This window comes from Delphinus delphis, chromosome 8 (genome assembly GCF_949987515.2).
Source record: "Delphinus delphis chromosome 8, mDelDel1.2, whole genome shotgun sequence".
NCBI lineage: Eukaryota > Metazoa > Chordata > Mammalia > Artiodactyla > Delphinidae > Delphinus > Delphinus delphis.
Window position 1 is genome coordinate 86,457,916 of NC_082690.1, and position 19,932 is coordinate 86,477,847.

At 49.2% G+C, this 19,932-nt stretch overlaps 1 protein-coding gene and 1 long non-coding RNA gene across 3 annotated transcripts in view; one reads left to right on the top strand and one right to left on the bottom strand.

Moving 5' to 3' along the window:
- The window catches only part of ABTB2 (ankyrin repeat and BTB domain containing 2), a 180,939-nt gene extending 163,936 nt beyond the window's left edge, over window positions 1-17,003 (bottom strand). For both annotated transcript variants that reach the window (XM_060018682.1, XM_060018681.1), the window contains exon 1: window positions 15,700-17,003. In XM_060018682.1, the coding sequence (XP_059874665.1) occupies window positions 15,700-16,582 (883 nt within the window). In that variant the 5' untranslated portion in view covers window positions 16,583-17,003. The remainder of the gene's footprint in view (window positions 1-15,699) is intronic.
- A 208-nt stretch (window positions 17,004-17,211) lies between these two features.
- Window positions 17,212-19,392, top strand: LOC132429170 (uncharacterized). The gene is made up of 3 exons (XR_009520301.1): window positions 17,212-17,442; window positions 18,459-18,644; window positions 19,002-19,392. It is a non-coding gene; the product is annotated as an uncharacterized lncRNA (long non-coding RNA).
- Window positions 19,393-19,932: the final 540 nt, after the last annotated feature.

The window sequence follows — 19,932 nt, forward strand, 5'->3', positions numbered from 1 at the left end:
GCAACTGCATAACTACCTGGGCATTTCATACCACAAATTAATCCTGGAGAAATAATCCGGCTCTGTCTGATTATACTGTTTGACTGGTGGTGCTGGTTGCACAGCCCAAGCCAGCAGGAGGGAAGCAGGCTGGTGGTTACCAGGTGAGGTACTGAAATAACAACTGCACAGTCATGCTTTTCACCCCCACCATCATCAAAGAGAGAAAGAAGGAAGGAAGGAAAGGAAAAAAGAAAAATAAGACCAAGTGGAGGCCCACGATATACAAATGTAACTTAGACATTCATTTAAAGAGTTAACATTCACTTAAAGACCACTTCTGACTAGACAGCTAACATTGTACATCCTCAAGTAGAAAATGCAAACAGCACCTAAAAGTGAAAGTGCACCAAATGCCGTTGCCTGGAAGCAACTGGCATGCTCCTGGTGGCTGCCATGTGCCAGGCACTAGGCTAGGGGCTTTATTTTGCACTTAATCCTCACAACCACCACACCCGGTAAGCTCTCATATTGTCCCCATTTTACAGATGGGAAAATTGAGACACAGAAAGGTTAAATAACTAGCTGTATGATCTGGGCAAGTGAGTAGTGGAGTCAGGGTTTGAACCCAAGCCCCAGGTGTAAGCAAACATCCTCTCAGGCCCCTCTACCCATCACATCAGCGAGGCCTCTTTGGTCCTACTCTTCGCAAGGGATACTCCTTTTAAAGCCATCCTCTGCCAGGATTCCACTGAGAGTTCTCTTAGGCTCAGTCCTCACAGCAAAGGATGCAAAAGGACCACAGGGCATGTGAAGCACTAAAAACCTTAATCTCTTGGGTAAATTTCAAGTTCCAAGGAGCCACAGATTCTGGCAGGAGCTCTCCTGGTGGCCGCTCTCCAAGTGGACGTGGCAGCCTGGCTTTAGGCAAAACACCTCTGAAAAGAGTTCCCCTCAAATGGTGGGAGGAATAGGCAGTTCCTGAATGAAAGTGAGCTCAGAAGAGCTTCTAGTTCAAACAAACATCCTCTGACTTTATGACAAGGGGTCATCCAACCAGCCCAGGAGGAAAGAAGAGCCTTGGTGGAAAAAAGCAGAACTCAAGTTCAAGTCTTACTACCCTTAGTAGGAGCAGTAGCAGAGACAGTAGCAATAGCTTTTCCCCAAGCCTGTTTCATTGTCTTGAAAATGGCAACAATATCTACCTCCGGAGGATTACTGCCTGGCTCAGATGAGAAAACCCATGAAAAACTCTGTAACACATGTAAGTTGTTACTATGTGTCAAGCATTCTGCGAAGTGTTTTGTTTGTTTGTTTGTTTGTTTTGCAGTACGCGGGCCTCTCACTGTTGTGGCCTCTCCCGTTGCGGAGCACACGTGCAGGCTCAGTGGCCATGGCTCACCGGCCCAGCCGCTCCGCGGCATGTGGGATCTTCCCAGACCGGGGCACGAATCCACGTCCCCTGCATCGGCAGGCGGACTCTCAACCACTGCGCCACCAGGGGAGCCCTGCTAAGTGTTTTATACATATTTTGACATTTTGTTTAACCCTCACAAAATCCCTGTGAGGGATTTTAGATCACCATCTCACTGATAAGGGACAACTTCAGAGGCTGATTTGCTCCAGGCCATGCAGCTTGGAAATCATAAAACCTGACCTCGTGTCAAGGGTCCAGAGGTTAGAGCCACACAAATCAATGGCCTTAATCTCCACATCCATGAATCTTCTCGTTTCTGCAGAGAGGGCTTCAGAGAGGCTAGAGAATGGTTAAAATTTTGAGACCTCTGAAAACCCAGAAAGCTGGCCCCAAGTGACCAACCGATGACTTGCTCTAGTGGCCAAGTGTCCCATGGAACTGTCTGCAATGACGGAGATGGTCCATATCTGCCTTGTCCAATCTGGTAGCCACCAGCCTCCCATGATGAGTGAGCACTAGAAACGTCACATGTGCAACCCAGGAACTGATGTTTTAACCTTATTGAATTTTTATTAAATTTCAATAGCCTCACAAGGCTAGTGTCTGCCGTGTTGAATAGAGCAGTTTCTCTCACTCACAGTATGTCACGTGTCTTGGGCTCCCACTCCAGGAAGGCTGCAAGAAAACGCTGCTTCCCAGGGCAGGCCTTAGTGTGAAGGAATAAAATAAATTATTCCTGCCCCAGAGCAAACACCATCGCTATGATTTTGGAACCTCTGTAGCTGGAAGAGAGAAATGACAGATTCCAAAACAAATGGCCTCACCTCATTTTTTTTTCCTTTTAAAAGAAAAAAAATGAAATGCGTAGAAAGTCCTTGATTAAATTACTTAGGAAAGGCTGTCACTTTTTCAGGTGACAAATTCCTTCGGCTTATGATGACACAAGGGCTAAAATATAGTGGAAAGAAAAAACCAGAAGGTAAACAAGAAGAAGCCCGGCATTCTCTAAGGTGTCATAAATCAGGAGGGAATAGACTCACGAAGCTAACAGCTTCCAAACGCTCTTTCTCTGAAACTATTTTAAGCAACCCACACAATCTCTCAGAGGTTATTTCATTCACAGCAATAGAAGAGAAGCAACGTGCTTCGCAGCGTATAGCTTTAAACTCGCAAAGAAACAAATACCTACACCACAGCCCTCAGGCCTGTCAGGTTGGCCACCCCTCTGAGAAATGTTACTATTTTAAGGCACCTAAATGGCTCGGTTGTTCAGAAGCTGCGAGGGATGCTTTTCCTCTCACCCTCTTGGACCAACCCATTCATTTCTTTGCTCAGGAAATCACTGCATGTGTTTCATCCCCACCCAGGCGACTGCTGAGGACAGAAGTAGGGGAGGACAGAGGCAGCATGGCAAGTGAGGAATGGTGCCCAACAGACCGTGGTTTGAATCAGCTGTGTCATTTACCAGCTAGGCTACCTTGACCTCTCTGAGCCTCAGTCTCTTCAGTTGTCAAATGAGATTAAGAGGAATACATACCTCATTGGGTAATTATAGAGATTACTCGATATTATACACATGAAGCACATAGCATAGGGCTGGAACTTTGTAAAGGCTCAACACATGGCAGGTATGTACTGGGGATCACAGCTGGCTTCTCTGGGTAGGAAGGGAACAGGATGTGGTTGAGTGGAGAATCCAGAGTAAGGCTGCCTGGGTTTAATTATAATCTCCACCTCTCATTAGCTGTATGACCTTGAGCAAGTGACTGAACCTCTCTGAGCCTTGGTTTCCTCCTCTTTAAGATGCAATTAATATCCCTCATTTAGCAGCGGGATAAGTAACATTATTACATGGTGCCACTGCCATTCTAGATCTAACTTTGCTCTTTTCATGCAAATCTAACAGTTCAAGCTTCTCTTGGTTGTTCTTTGGTAATCCCACCAGAGGAGCAAGCATGGCTATGAAGTGAAGGAAAGTCGCCATCCTGGGTGGGGCAGACATGAATGCTCCTGAGCAATGATTCTTTTACCACGAATAACAGCTAATGTCTCAGTGCTCACTGAGCACCAGACTCTCCCAAGAACTCTACCCACATGGTCTGCGCCCTACTCCAGATAATTTATATCAGAATTCCTGGAGGTGGGGACTTAAGACACACACACACTTTTTTTTAAAATTTTTTTAAGCTCTCCAGGTGATTCTAATGTGAATCCAGGGTTCAGAGCCCCTGAAACAACTCTAAGTTCGGAACCATGGTATACCCATTAAACAGAAGAGGAAAACTGAGGTTCAGAGACCTCAGTCAGGAGGGCCGACTCTCAAATTCCATCTCTTAGCCACCTGTGCTACCTGAGGAGCAGAGGTCAAACTATTTCACAGGCACTTGGAGCCTCCCAATGCCTTTCTGCGACTCCTCCAGGCCTCTGCGCCCTCTCAAAGCACCCAAGACGGTTCTCTTTCTGGCTAAATTTCTGACCCAGCCTTGACTTCCAGGAATCCAAAGCTGCCCGGAAATGGAGACTCGCTTTCCCAGACCTGAAGGACACATGCACGAAGTCACAGCAATCCACAGAACAACTGGAACTAATTAAACAGACCCCACGCTAATGACGGGAAACTGTGGATTTGATGATCTTCATTAAAGGCTGCTGGTTGTCTATGAAGAAGCTAGAAGGCAAAATTTAGGGGGGCTCTTAAGGCCATCAACCAAAGAATTATAAGACTGAAAATTAAATCCCCACTGCCTGAGGCCCTATCCAGCCCTGCTGTGCGGCACCTACCATTGGGAAAGGCAAAGGAGGGCAATGTTTCAATCCATCATGTGATTAAGGAGGGAGGCCTTTCCTCCCGGTTACGAAGATCTGGAGGCCACCCTCCTGCTCAATCTCTCTCTAATAAAGTTTGAGACAAGCAACCAAAACCACACTCAGATCGCTGGCTCAGCCCTCCTTCTTCTTCCATACATAGCTGTTCCCCTTTCAATCAATGGCCAATCCCTCCTTTCAGTTGCTCAGACCATAAACCTCGTTGTCACATGGATTCCTCTATCATCCCTCACATCTAAGCTGCTGGCAAGTCCCGTTGGCTTGAACTTCAAAATACATCCATAACCTCTTCAGCTGACACCCAAGCCACCATCCTCTCTCACCTGGATTACTGCAAAGGCATCCCGAGCAGTCGTGCTGCTTCCTTCCATGCTTGAGACTACTGTTCATTTCCAACAGGGCAGAGAGGGTGATCTTGTTAAAATGCAAATCCGATCACATCATTCCTGGGCCTACGCCCCTCCAATGACTCCCAGCAGACTCAGAATTGAAAGCCGAGGTGCCACACAGTGGCCTACAAGGCCCTACTTGACTACCCACCCCTCCCTTCCCTCTCCAATTGCATCTCCTACTACGCGCCCTGCTCCCCCTCACTTGCCCCGCCAGCCTCCTTGGACCCAATGTGCACTTGCTCCCTCTGTCCGGAGCTGTCTTCCCCAGCCTGGCTGGCCTCACTGTGACTCCTCCATCAGGTCTTACCCTTCCTCATGATCCACTGGGCCTACACCCTCCCCTCCTTTGTGTCTCTCATATTCATCTATTCTATCACCATGCACACAGTAAGTCCTCGACAAATATATGCTGAATAAAAAAGCAGAGGTAGCCAAAACTTTTAGCCTCTCCCTGGATCCTAATCCCAGACCCTCCCACCATAACCACCGTCTGTCTCCTCCAAGACCAACATGGTAGAAAACCCAGGATACTATACAAGCATCCGCTGGACAGGTGGGGGTCCCTGTAATGCCTTTGCAGAGGCAGCTCTACCCCAGAGGCCCTCTCACCTGCTACTGAATTGGGTCTCAGCGTAGTCCTGGCCTGCCCCGCTCCTCCTGGAAAGATTACATCCAGAAGAACAGCTGCAAGCAACTGGCTTCCAAATGGTGTCCCCACATACAACGTGATTTACCCAGCTGCTGAGATGAGTTAAAGAAGCAGCACCAGGCCTCTGGTTTCCACAGAAGCCACTCTTTTTTGGCCACGTGTTCTGCTTTCTCCTGAACATTTTATAATCTTCAACTTGGGGGTTTGTAGAGTGGACGGGCTGGTGGGGAAGAGGGACAAGCTGCCCCACTCACCCAGCTCTGGCGGGGACCGCCCCAAGCCCTGCTCAAACTCTGTGACTGAAATAAATCGGGGTTCAGAACCCGTACCCCTCGGGGCGCTGAGCTCCCCGTCTCAGCCTTGGAATTCCTGGCAGCCTGTCATTTTCACTTACTCTCACTTTCCCTGCCTTTGAAGAATCGGCCCTGCCAACTGCAACAAAGAGCATTTAAAAATATCTTGCTGGATTATACTGCCCTGCCTTCTAAATTCCTCACAATGTCTGTCTGTCCCACACAGTATAAAGAAGGGTGTAGCATATTTAATTTTTTTTTTTTTTTCTAGCTGCTCCCTGCTATAAATATCCGAGGTCAGATAGGCGGGCTGCAAACACCGGCTGCATGAAGTCACCTCGGGGCCAATCTCACCACCAAGCAGGCCTGCCAGGACCTGGACACGGCTGCTGAGTGCTGGTGGGGTGGGCTGGCCAAGAGTAGACAGAACTCATCCTTATGAGGCAAGTGGGGGAAGAGAAAACTCTAAGTAGAGTAATCATAGTGAAGCCCAATATAAAAAGGATGGCATTTAGTCCCACTACCTGGACCATCTTCCAAGAGCGCGGCCAGCTCCATCCTGGGCTGCTTCTTTCCCAAGGATAATAATTACAGGGCTCGACCTTAGGAAAGTGATTTCACAGTGTCCATGTGGGGTCTGGAAACATTATCGGAGACAGAAGGGCCATTGGAGAATCTAGTCCAACCTCTTCACACCACAGATAAAGTAACAAACAGCCAAGAAGAGGGAGTGATTCAGTCCAGGTCACGGAGAGGCCAAGCTCCAGCCCAGCATCTTCTGGATCCACATCCTTCACTCTCTGGACTGGACTGTCCCAGGCACTTGTGCACATAGACTTGCTTGGTCCGTGAACCTCGGCTTGTGTTTATGAACAGCTCTCCTCACAGCAAATATTGCTTTTCATATCTTAAAAGGTACAGACTAAAAAAAAAAAAGTTTTAAAATTTCAACAAAACTTGGCCTCAATTTTAGGGATGATTTTCATGCACTGAAAGACCTGTTTCACCCTCTTTGTGGTCCCCTTTAATCTCTCCCCACCCCTAACCTTTTATCTCTGGTACTTCCAAGTTCAGCTTTCCTGTGTGATTTTTCCATCATGGGCCTGACCACCCCCCTCCCAAACCCCCACCCAGCTCACTTTTAGAAAGCGAATGATGGGTCCCAAACCATTAACCATAAATAACTATATATGTACTTTCGTAAAATGTTCATGAGATTTCTCTTTTCCAAGCGACAAATTCCTTTATAACACTGGGGTCAGGAAAAGGTCTAATACCTGAGTTATCGGCTAAGCCATTGATGACCTATCACATTTTATTACTGTCAGCGGAATTCAGCTGGACCCTAGGGAGTCCATTCCAGATGGCACTGAGCTATAAGGTGGTTCCACGATATCAAACATTTAACGTGGTGATTGACATCTTTATTATCAATGCTCTGGAAACAACTTTAGCAAGAATTAGAAGGTGACTAAACCTCTTTGAGAACTGAGCTGTTATTTTCCAAAATGATGAACTGTAAACTGAAGATATCAAGCCAGACTCATAACCAAAGTTCTGGGACCCTCTTATCCTGTTTTCTGTCCCTCTCTGCCTCTGTGTTTGGGAATCCTGCCTTGGCAAGAGTCAGTCCAACAGCCTCATTTAACGGGTGTACCAGCCTCGACCTTCATTCCATACTGGGATTGCTTTGGCCTGAAATGCTACGTGCGGAGCCCTGCAAGAAACACCGAGTCAGGAGCCAAATTGCATGGGAGAAGCAGGGGTGATGGCAGTCTTGCTCTTCAGGCCCTCTCGGCCCAGGTTTGCTCGGGTAAAGTCTTCTTTCATTACTTGTACTGCTAGGACAGAGGCCAGGGGCATTTTTGAGGTCAATCTTTCAATCAACAAGAGGGGTAATGGGAGGTCTGGGGCTGTGGTTAAGATGCGCTGGGGAGCAGACACACTCCATTTCTGAATTATAAAAATGAGTTTTGGAAAACTCTCTTCCTGCACTCTGGCAGGCTTCTTAACATCTGGATAAAAGATGTGGGAAAGTTTTCTTCTTTACTGTGTTATCTGCCCTTCTCCTCATCATGCATCTGAACCTTTCCAGCCAAACAGGGTCACTTGCCATTTTCCAACACACACACTCTGGCTTCCATGTCTTTGCTCACACCACTCCCTCTGCCTGAAAGCCTGCGTGCTCTCTGCACCACCTTCCCTTCTCTGTCCCAGCTCCACCTGCCCAAATGCCCCTGGCTCACATGCCACACCCTCCACAAAGCAGCCCCAACTCCCTCCCTCACACCCAGCCAGGGCTCACCTCTCCCCTTTGAGCTCTCCAGTCACCAGAACTTCAAGGTCCCCATCTAAGGGGTAGACAGTATATCTGCCTTACAGAGGGCCTTGGGAGGATTAAGTGAAATCGCTCATGAAAAGCACCCCTAAGTGGGCAGTGAGAAAGATGAGGCTTCAGCATCACCCCTCTCATTTGAATGCAGGGACCCCACACTTCCTTGGAAGAATCCACGGACATGCTTTGCTTTCCCTACTAGATTCTAAACTTCTTGACAGGCAAGATAATTCCCGTCCTCCTCCACAGCCCTGGATGTAGCTGGCGCTCGGCAAGCAGTCGATTAACGAGGCCGGCATGGCATTCCTCAGGCTTACTCGGGCTGTGTTTCTGAAGCTTCTCCTCCCAATTCAGCAAGCTGCTCAAGCCTACTGCCAAAGCTGCAAAACCATTTAGGCCTTTTTTTAAACAAGCAAGAAGATCACAAAGTATGTTTACATGACAGGCCGGCAAAACACAAAACACCTGCTGTCCTGTGGCTCAGAACTTGGCAGCGGCGATGGGCAGGGCCCCATAGCAGAATGACTTTGCAGGGCCTGGAGCGTTGAGTTTGCACCACCACTGTCATCCTGGCAGGGTCAGCCTTGAGCTTGGAGGGAGGGTCAGATGTCAATGCCCAATGCTAGCCTGCTTCATCTTGAGGGCAACAGAGCCATAACTGAGCAAGGTGCAAAGGTGCTTTTTCCAGATCCCGTAACTTCCTCCTACCTGTTAGTCACCAAGGAAAGCCTTGTGACTAACACTCATCACTCCGGGATTTGGGTCCCGATCCTCCCCTACACGAGAAATGCCCACTTCGGCAAAAGTGAACACGGCTGGCCGCAAACCAACATAAGTTTGCAAAAATACAGCAGTGATTAGAATTAATATTTTATGTGCCAGGCTCAGTGCAAAGTCCCTTACAGAGACTTTTAGTAAATCCCACAAACATCCTACGAGTTGGGTACTCTTTTCAGTTCTGTTACAGAGCAGTGTTTCTCAACCAGGGGTGATTTTGCCCCTCAAGGGACATCTGTCAATGTCTGGAGACATTTTTGATGGTCACCACTGGCAGCTGGAGGTGGGGGAGGGAGGGTGTTACTGGCATTTAGCGAGTGGAGGCTGGGATGCTGCTAAGCGTCCTACAGGGCATAGGACGGCCCTGCAACAAAAGTTATCCAGTCCAAAGTGCCACAGTGACAGGCTGGGAAATCCTGTTAGAGAGGAAGAAGCTAAGGCACAGCACTGACCTTGCCCAGGATCACACAACTCAAAAGGGAGGGCGCCAGGAATGACACCCGGGCAGCCCTACCCTGTGCTATGTTCTCAGCGCTCAACCCAGAGGCAGCTCTGACATCCTGGGAGCAATGAGTATGCCTGCAGGCACAACCACCCGTGTATAAGAGCCGGCCCCTCACTTTATAGTTGGAGACTTGAAGCAACTTGCTCCAGGCCTTTGTAAGAAGCAAGGCAACTTGGGGCCCGACTCAGACTTCAAAGCCAGGGCATCTTAGTGCTCGCTATGCGGATTCCTTCTCTCCCTGTGCTCCTGGCACTGAGATTTCAGCCGAAACCGTAGTGGACTCTGAGGAAATCAAAGGCCCCTTCATAAAGGCTATTCCGCCAACTCCAGAGCAAGTGAGTTGAGTACCCTGAGGCCAGTGGCCTAAACACGGGCTCCCTTTGGGTTCTTTCCTCCTGCGTGTCCTACTTCTCCGGGCCAGCTCTCCCCGCCGTTAGAAGACAATCACAGTGCAGGTGGCAGCTTTGCCGTTCAGCTGAGCTTATTGATCACCCAGCAGCTGACACTTGTAAGGCCCTCCCTGGGCGGCAGAGTTCCCCGCCCCTCAGGAGCAGCAATAAAGGCTCCTTAAAATCGATGGCACCTGCAGGACACACTCTGGGACCGTCAGCAAGCAGCATTTAAACAGCCTATCACAGCATCCTTCGGAGGAAGACCCACACCTGGGCCTTGACGCCTGGTCTTCAGCTTGGTTGTGAAGATTCTCTGGCCTAATGGATGTAAAGAGCCCGGATGCAGCAGACATTAACAAGCAAGATCTACAGCAGGTGCTGCTGTGAGTCTGACCCTTGCCTCCACTGGCAGGGGAAAAATACTGCCCTGGTCCTCATTACCTTTGTTTCCCTGATTCTTCACAGAAAAAGCACAGGCCTAGGGCTTGAGCGATATGGGGCTTGGCCCCGGCCCGGCCATTACCAAGCTGTGAATCCTGGGCTCCCAGAGACCCTTCTGTGAAAGAGCATCCCATGGATGGATTTTTATGGGCACCAGGCGAGATCCCAGATAAAAAGGTTTAAGGACCTGTGAAAAGGTTACGCCTATTATTACAGCTGTAGAAGTGTGGAAACAGATGCCAAAGCATTCACCCACTACACTACTTGGGGAAGGACAGGTAGTGATGGGGAAATGGGATAAGGACCAACCTGAGGATTCGCAGCCCGGGGTCTCTGGCTTATTTTATTATTTTATCTTTATTGGAGTATAATTGCTTTACAATCTGGCTTATTTTAGAACCTTAGGTGTTGTCCGTGCGACCCAGGAATGTCTCGGTAGTTCATTGCCTTAGTGCCTTCCTCAGATTGGAGGCAGATGGGGTGCAACACAGATGCACCCTCTTCTGAGCAATAGTCATCAACAAATTGTCCTCTAGGGCAGCTCTGCAGGCAAGGCGGGATTGGTATTGCTATTCTTAGGGGAACTGAGTGCCTCTGTCTTTCAACTCAATCTTCCTGTGGATCTATCTGTTGCCCATCAGACTTCTCCTGTGAAACACCCACTATGGGCACTGCACACTGAAAGAAGCCCCCGCCAACCTGAAATCCCTCCCATTTACCTTTACTTATCACAGGTGACCTTGGGAACCCTGCTCAAAATTAGGGGATCAAAAGTTTGAATGATGTCCCTGTGGTTTGGGTACACTCCAAAATGCTGCCTCTATTCATCAAGAACTTGAAATTCTCTGCCATGGTAGAAACAGGGGAAGGTTCTTCTGAGGGGGTTGAAGGATTTCGAATGAAGTTTCTGGAATTGAACATTTTGTATTGTGGGATCAATCATTTGCCTGACTGCCATTCATGGAGCCCCTACTGTGTGCCAGACCCCATGCGAGGCACAGTGATGCCTGTGAGTCCACAGTGTGATGGGAGAGACACAAACAGGAAACAGTTCAAGAATCTGCCCTGAGTGCTGTGGAAATTCACAGAGAGGTGGCCCTTCAGCCCGCACGGAGGCAGGTAAAACCTCCTGGAGGAAACAGAACATCCCCGCCTTGTTCTTCTAACTACTTAAGGCTGGCTTGCATTTCTCAGGCATTCAAGGAAAAAAAAAAGTTTGCATTTCCAAAGCTTGCTTTGTTTCACTTTTACCAGCTCTCTGGGCTTCAATAAAACAGTCAAAGAGGAGGGAAGCTGCCACCTCAGCCCAGACTACCCAGGTGTGGAAACTGATTAAACAGCAACTAGCGGCTCAATTAACCCTTGCTCCTGGAGTTGATTATCTCAATGGAAATCCATCCTATAATCTCCCTGTTAAATGAATCCTACAACTAGAAGAGTTTTCAGCCCTGCTGTAGATGCAGCCCTTTCATTTCTCGGCTGCAAATGAGATTGTTGGGACTCTGCCTCAGCTGATAAATAACTGAATAATTCAGAAAGGTCCTCAGTCACTTTTTTTTTTCTTTGCTGAGTGATCCTTAGACATCAGCAGTATTGATATATTACCTACTACTTATGAAATTTCAGAGAGGCCCCCCTTGGCTGTCACTTAAATTAGCCCCAGTCACACTATCCTATTACTGTTTTCTGTTGTTGTTAGTAACATTTACTGCTAAAAGTAAATCCCTATTTGTTCATTTTCTCCTTGTCTCCTCCATTTGCTTGTAAACTTCATGAGAGGAGGAAGCTCTCCCTCCCCCAACTTCATCCACAGCACTTTTAACTGTGGTGCAGGCAGGGTCAGTGCTCAATAAATATTTGTTGAATGAACTGCAACTATTTATTAAGCATTTACTATGTGCTACAATCTATAAATCTATGCTTTCACCTAATCCTCATCAACCTTAAGAATTAGGTGCTGTTATTAACCCCCATTTTACAGATAACAAAATTGAGGCTTAGAATGGTTAAGAAATATGCCCCACAGGACTTCCCTGGTGGCACAGTGGTTGGGAGTCCACCTGCTAATACAGGGGACATGGGTTTGAGCCCCGGTCCGGGCAGATCCCACATGCTGCGGAGCAACTAAGCCCGTGTGCCAGAACTACTGAGCCTGTGCTCTAGGGCCCGTGAGCCACAACTACCGAGTCCACATGCCTAGAGCTGGTGCTCAGCCACAAGAGAAGCCACCACAATGAGAAGCATGCACACCCCAACGAAGAGTAGCCCCCACTCGCCGCAACTGGAGAGGGCCCGCACGCAGCAACGAAGACCCAATGCAGCCAAAATAAATTAATTAAAAAAAAAAAGAAATATGCCCCAGGTCACTCATATAAACAGCAGAGGTGCGCTTCAAATCCTCACTGTGATTCCAAAGTTTTTGCTCCTTACCATTATTATAGAGCTACCTTCATGTACATCCTGGTTACTGCTTTGGAGCAGGAATATTCTCACCAAAATCCTATCATTTAACCTAGAGTCTCCAAATGGAAGGGGATTTTCTCTAATGCCATGGACATTCATGAAAGCTTAGTAAGAAAAATGGCCAAGAAGAAACCCCGAAGTGATGCTCAGTATCAAACTGATGTACAACGATGAGAAACAGAGAGAGAGAGAGAGAGAAAGTAGATGAGAAAAGTTTCTGTTTTGTACCAAATCCATGTTTATAAATATTGCCCTATTAAAGTGGTTTCTCTACCTCCCACAAGGAAGATATCATCACTTAATGACATTACCCTGGAAACAGGGACACAGATACCAAATGAGCAAGCAATATATAACTCCTGCTGCTCTACGAAGCTGAGATCATGTTTTATAAACACCATAGAAATTTTATCATCCATCTTGGGCTGAGCGAAACCATATTTGCCCAGCACTCTGAGTAATGGATGGGATTAGGGGTCTTAAATTCCTGGTTGGAAGACATTAAAAGTTTAAGAGCCCTATATAGCTGACTCAAATGCATGTGCCCATGCTGTATAATTAGCAGGCATAACAACAATAAATATATAGTATAAAGGGAAGACCAGCAGGACAAGACTTCGAACCAGCACACTCCCTCCCGTGCGTAGCCATTTCCCACTTAGACTTCAGCTGTATAGATGGTAGCCTTGCTGGTCTTGGCTTATTTTAGTACAACGAAGGTTTAGGATCTCTCCATTTCTTTCCTAAGCAGTTTATGCTTCCTTCTGAAGTCAGCTTTGAGGCATAAGTAATTCATTGTGCCTCTACTAAACATTCATTGCACTTTGTCTAAAGAGAATAAATCAGCCTGGTTACTGTTTACTGGGGCCACCCTCAGGTTTTCATGTATAAAAAATGAGCATCCATGTAACTCAGGGGAAGCGATGGTCACCTGTCTTGCAGGAGAGCTCCCTGGAGACCAAGGAATGTATGGAGGGACACGTTTGCTCGGAACATCCCGGAGATGTGCTGCCTGTCACATAGAGTCCTGCTGTCTTGCATGGCTTAAGAAGAATTGTTTGGGGTGGAGGATGGGAGGGAAGAGGTAAAATTATAGGGTCAAAACCCCATCCGGTGAAGAAAATCCCAAGGAGTGATGACCTTAGATAAGAAATCTAGGGCCCTTTGGGATAGCCCTTTAGTGGAAGACACCTGTGTTCTAGCAATTTCTCATGACTACATTTTCAGAGGACCCTGGAGAGGCAGCTGCTCTTAATTGCCTCAGTTTACAGTTAGAAAAACTGAGAAATTCCTCCACCTGAGGGGCACCAGTTCTGCATGAAGGGCATGTTTTGGTTTTGCTTTGTTTCTCTGTCACCCATTATCCTCCTTCATTCTAGTCTGGTTTGTAGGGTCATAGGCCTTTGTTTTTTCCCTCAGGAGTCTTCACTTCTCTGAGTTCAGTCTGGGCCTCCCCTCAGCCAAAAGTTCAGAACGCTTCCCCCCTGGGCTATGACAGCCACATGGAAATCCCCCTGCCCTCCACTTCCTCTCCTGGGGCTGTGTGCCTCATGCTGATGCCACAAACCTGGAGGGTAAACACAATTATCAGCTGTGACATTATCAGCTGAGATCCTGGACTGACCTCAACTCTGACCTAAGAGGAGGAAAATTAAAAGGCGTATGCTCTTCCTTCCATTCCAGGCCTCTCCTTTTGTCAGTGCTAGAATTAAAAACAAAACCCTTGAAAGTCAAAGTCAGCCACACTGGTAGATACAGACTGTCTTCAAAATGAGGCCTTAGGATGTCAGGTACTCTCCTTGAAAATTGGACCAGTGAAAACAAAGCTGCTTCTTCTCCTCTAGTAGCTAAAAGCTTGAACTCTGGAGCCTGCCTGGGTTCAAATTCCACCTTGTCACTTAATATCTGTGTAATCTTGGGTTAATTATTTAACTGACGGGTACCTCGGTTTCCCCATCTGTATAATGGGGATAATACTATAGGTACCTACAGATTACTCAAGTTAACATATAAAGTGCTAAGAACAGTGACTGACACATTATTAAGTGCTAATTTAAAATTTTAGCTATTATGATTATGTTAAACCACATTTAAATATGACTCCCTTTATGGCATTCCAACACCCACACGGCCTCTTCCACTGACAACTTACTTGCCACTGAATGTTGCCCCCAAAATGGCCTTCCAATCAGATTGCAAGGATGTCTAGCCAAAGTACCATTCCAAATAACTGATGGTTTGCCGACTCCTGAAGTTGGAGTCTGGTAGGCAGTTTACTGCTGAATGTATGTCACACCGTAACCTTTCAAGGGAAAAGGTCAAGCGCTTCCCCACCACCTTCTGCACTGAAGCTATGTCATCCTTCAGAGAAATGCAACTACCTAATGGTTTCTTTCCCGGACTTGACACCATGCCATTGCCCATCCCCCCACTCCTCTTCCCAATAGTGTAGTTTACTGACTGGGTCTTGGTTTCGTTCGGGAAAGTCCATAAGGTTGTGCATTTAATATAATACAACACAGGGGTTTTAATCAACTGCTCACTTGGTTGGTGACAGCTTTGAAAGTCAGGCCCCGGGAGCTAGGATGTGGTTCCCTTTCCGGGAATGGGATTCAGGAGTCACCAGGTTCCATCGCTCTGGGCACACAGAGTTAAGAACCCACCAGTACCACTCCACCTTCCAGGAGAGGGCCTGAAAGGCATGCTTCAATCCAGCAAAGCCCAAGGTGGCACCACCAAGGTCCTGGGCTTCCTGCTCCCTTCCTCCCATCCCACTTACCCAAGGCTCAAGTCTTAAGAGTTTGGGCCCTCTGGCTACTGCTACTGGACTGGAGAGAACCGGGACAGAACCACAGTCGATCTGCCCAGCTCTGGGGAGAGATGCCAACTATAGATCCGTCAAGCAAGGCAGAGAGCGACGGGGCAGTAAGCTTCGCGCCAAGAGAGGTTCAGGGATGGCTTGGTCAAGAGATTCAATCAGTGAACAGCCCCCAGTAGCGACAACACGACGCAGAACAGAAAGTAGAAGATCAACCACGACTTTGCCCTCCAAAAGTCAGTCGCTGAAAGAACAATCTCGGGAAAGACCCTTTAATGAACTCCTCCACCCGTAGACCGAAAGCTTTCTCTCAGGTCTTGAATTTCCTTCGTCCCAGGAAATTCACCCACTGGGTAACCCATGTCCGACTTCTCCCCCACCCCGTCCATGGGTCGGGGGCCCGCGTGCTTACCATTGGCGTTCTTGCCGCAGATGAGATGCTCATAGGGCTGCAGGACGCCCCAGAGTTCGGCGTCATTGTTGATGACCATCTCCAGGGCCTCAGCGGACACCTCCCCGCCTCCGGCCCCTCCGCCGTCGGGGCTCTGGCTGGCCAGCACCCTGGCCCGGATCTCCTCCACCAGATTCTCCATGCAGGCGGTGAGCGAGATGGCCGCGTACTCGTGGATGCGCACGGAGATGCGGGTGTCCACCATCCAGCGGAAAAAGCGGCCAACCGAAAAGGTGAGGCCGCAGCGCGCCGACTTGCCCCGGCGCAGCCCGTCGCCCGCGCTCATGCTGTACAGGGACAGCGCCTTGACGGCGGCCAGTGAGCAGCTCTCGGCCAGCGCCCAGCTGTGCACAAGGCGCACGGCGCTCTGCACCTCGAAGCGGGTGCACTTGGAGTGCAGCACGCTCAGGCGCTGCGCCTCGCGGGCCACACGGATGAGCGCTCGGCGGAGCAGCCCCGCCAGGCGCCTAACCGCCTCGGCGGAGAACAGGGGCTGCCGCCGGCCGCCAGCACCTTTGCGAAGCACCCGGCTCACGTCTCCCTCGGTCCAGGGGAACTCCTCCAGCTCGGGGAGGCGCGGGCAGCGCGAGAAGAGGTCGGCCACTTCGGGGTCCTCGGGCAGCACCGTGTTCACCGTGTCCCAGCTGTTGTGGCGGCTGTTTATGGAGCCGGAGTAGCACCACCAGGCCGCCCCGCGGTGTTGCTGCGCCGAAGAGTTGATCGCCTGCGAGTTGGACTTGGAGGACGAGAGGCTGAGCGAGCGGCACGAGTCCCCGGCCCCATACCCGGAGTCCAAGGTCAAGTCCTCCAGAGTCTTCAAGGTGGAGCTGTACGTCCCGGCCATGGGGAGCCTGCCCGGGGCGGCCTCGCCGAGCGAGAGGTGCTCACAACTCCATGCGTCCTTCCCCCAGTGGGCAGAAACAAGCTCTAGGCTCTCCGGGGCGCCCTCTTTCCTCTCGGCGCCGCGGGCCTCGGCGGCCGCATTGCCCGCCCGCCCGCCCGGCGGCCGCGGGAAGGTGGGCGAGATTCGCGGCGGCCGGAGCCCCACGCTCCCGGCGTCTGGACTCGAAGCCGTCACTGGAAAGGCCCCCCGCCGCTCCTCCTCGGCACTCCCCCTAGCCCACTTCAACTTCCCTCAAGCAAAGCGTCTATCTTCCGCGGAGAAGGAATCCCGAGAGAACAGGGCGGCGGCAGCAGAAGGAGGCGGCTCCGAGAGCTGTGCGAGTACAGAACCGACCGGCGAGGAAGCACTCGGCAAACTTCTGCGCGGCGCCTGCCGCCCGCACCGGCTAGGTACTCTGCCGCCACCGGCATGCAAATAACGCGGGGCAGCCCACCAATCATCGGCCGCGATGGGCAGGGGCTGCACCAATGATCTCCCACAGAGGCGGTCACTATGCAGATTTCACTCCGCCGCGGGTAAACCCCTCGGCGGCGGAGGCGGGGCTGGAGGCCGAGGGTCTGGTAGAGCTGACGGGAGGACGGCGGAGGAGGGGGAAGAGAAGGCGAGTGAGTGAGCTGGGAGGTGGGGAGCAGAGACTGGGAAAGGAGGGATCGAAACGTTAGGCTCGGGAGCTGACGACTTAAAGAAAAATGTGAAGGAAAAGCCACTGTGCGTTGCCCCTTCCCGTCGTCCAGGCTTTGGGCGTTCGCAGCTCCCTTTCGAGCCCTCTGCTACCGAACACCGACGCCAGCGAGTCGAGGGTGGGTAGGGAGCAAGGGAGGTGGGGCTGGGGGAGGGCACAGCGGCATGGGGGAGGGGACCCAAGCCAGTCGCTCCACCTCTCTACTAAGACTTTCTGCCAAGGCCCTCCCTTCTTCCAGGCGAAACTCCAGTGAAGTTGGGGAGGGAGGAGGGACGCCCCTGTTTGCTTCTCTTCCCCGATCCGTCTGGTTTTCTTTACGGTGCTCTCTAAGCTCCAATCAGAACAATCTCTCCCTAATCTGGCATCTGATAAATGGACGGGCTCCAGGAGGCCTGCGATTCCGCCCCCGTCCCCCCCACCCCGCCACTTGCAATATTACACATGCAGTAGTCTGAGTATTACTCGGGGAGAGGGCTCTAACTGATCAGATTCTCAAGTGTCCGTGTCTTCGCTGTTACAACTGTACAATACCTCTTGCTGTGTTGGATCCTTCCTGTCCGAGGAGCCAGTGTCCGATTGTGTGTATGTGTACGGGGGGGGGGGTTGTTACACACGTGTGTAATGGGTGTGCAAAGGTGAGAAACGTCCCTAGCACTGGCCTGCGCTCGGAACACCTGGCTGAATGCACCTCTTCCTAACGGTGTGCCCTTGGGCGCGTTATCTGCCCCCCTCAGGACTCGCTTTCCTTGCCGGGTAAAATGAGAGCTGACCTCCAAGCAGCACCCTTGTAAACCTGTCTCAGGCGCGTGTTCAGAGGCGGTCAAAGTTCGATTGGTTCCAGCAGATCCATGCGCGGTCCCATTCCGTCCCGCTGCTGTCCTGTAACTATTCACACACACGTGCACGAATGTGCATATGCCTCCTCCAGTGGAACCGCAAAATCAAGGAGGAGATTGTGTACGCGTTTCCCTCAAGTCAGCCTCCTCCCGCGCTCTTGAATAGCTCCTTTGTGCTGTATCTCACACGGTGCTGACCTTGAGCCGTGAGTTGGATACGAACTAGAAATGTCTGGTTTGTCTCTTTCCTTCTTAAATTAATGGCCCTTTCCCTGTGAAACTCCTTTTTCTTTGGCAGTTTGGCTTAATTTTGCCTTCCTGCGCATCTTTATTTATGCAATACCGCCGCCTCATGGTGAGGGCTGGGAACGGCGTCAAGGACGGACGTACTCATACGAACGACACAAGTCCGCAGGGACCAAATCAAGAGAGGACACAAGGTGTGATTACATATTATAGAACAAGAGATGAGAAGTCGAAGTAGGTAAGGAGGTTCAACTTGTCAAAAATGCGAAAATCGATGCAATTTAATATTTATTAGGGGAAATATAATACTAAGGCAAATGTCGCCCTCTAATGGATGTTTACAGGAAAAAAATTCGGCAAAGTTTGTTTGTTTGGGTTTCTTTCTTTTCTTTTTCTTTTCATTTTGTTGTGTGCATCCTTAAAAAGTAACGAAAATGACAACTGGAAATTTAGGACAGGGGACTTACTGAATGGAAAGGTTATCTAGGAAACTATCTAGAATATTTCTTGGGGGAAAAGAGCAGATGGGATTTATCTTAATATATTCAAGTTACTTGATGATTTGAAGTGTAAAAATAATCAAACATGCCTACAGCCAAATTTCAGAATGCTGTGAATGTTAAATTGCACCAAAAGGATTTGTTCAGCAAAATTCAGCGGCTGGAAACACTACTGCACAAACAACTGAGTTCCGTTAGTAAATTACATGGAAAGAAAGAGATGGAGAGGAAACCTATACACTGAAAAAGACTTAGAAGACATATCAGCCAATCACAATGTGTGGAATTTATTTGGAATTTGTAGGGTTTTTTTAATCAATAAATATTTGACCTTATGAAACTATTGGAATATTTGCTATTATGAAATCATTGTTAGTTTTTTGATGTGGTAATGGTAGTGTGGTTATGTTTATTAAATGTTCTTATCTTTTAGAGACATACTGAAATGTGTCTTTTAATTTTCACCATTAAAAAAAAGAAAGAAAGGGCTTCCCTGGTGGCGCAGTGGTTGAGAGTCCGCTTACTGATGCAGGGGACACGGGTTCGTGCCCCGGTCCGGGAAGATCCCTGCCACGGAGCGGCTGGGCCCGTGAGCCATGGCTGCTGAGCCTGCGCGTCCGGAGCCTCTGCTCTACAATGGGAGAGGCCACAACAGTGAGAGGCCCGTGTACCAAAAAAAAAAAAAGAAAGAAAAATCTTTATGGAAACATCTGGTAAAGGGGCTAGAAAGTTATGAAAGACAATTAAGACTGTAGATCTCTTGCCTTTGATATATTCCCCAAAGAGTTCTATAGTCTGCTTGAGGACTGGAGGTACAAAATAAACCCAGAGTGTGCTTGTGTTTGTGTTTTGTGTGATGGGGGAGAAAGAAAGAGAGGAAGAGAGAGAGTGACAGAGGACAAGATATGCTGAACCGTTTTAAACATGAACCAACTGATTTCAGTTAATCTTTTGGGAAGTTGGCAAGCCGGATGAAGTACAAAACTTTGGATCAAGGAAAGAATGGACATGGCTTCTTCTGTTTCT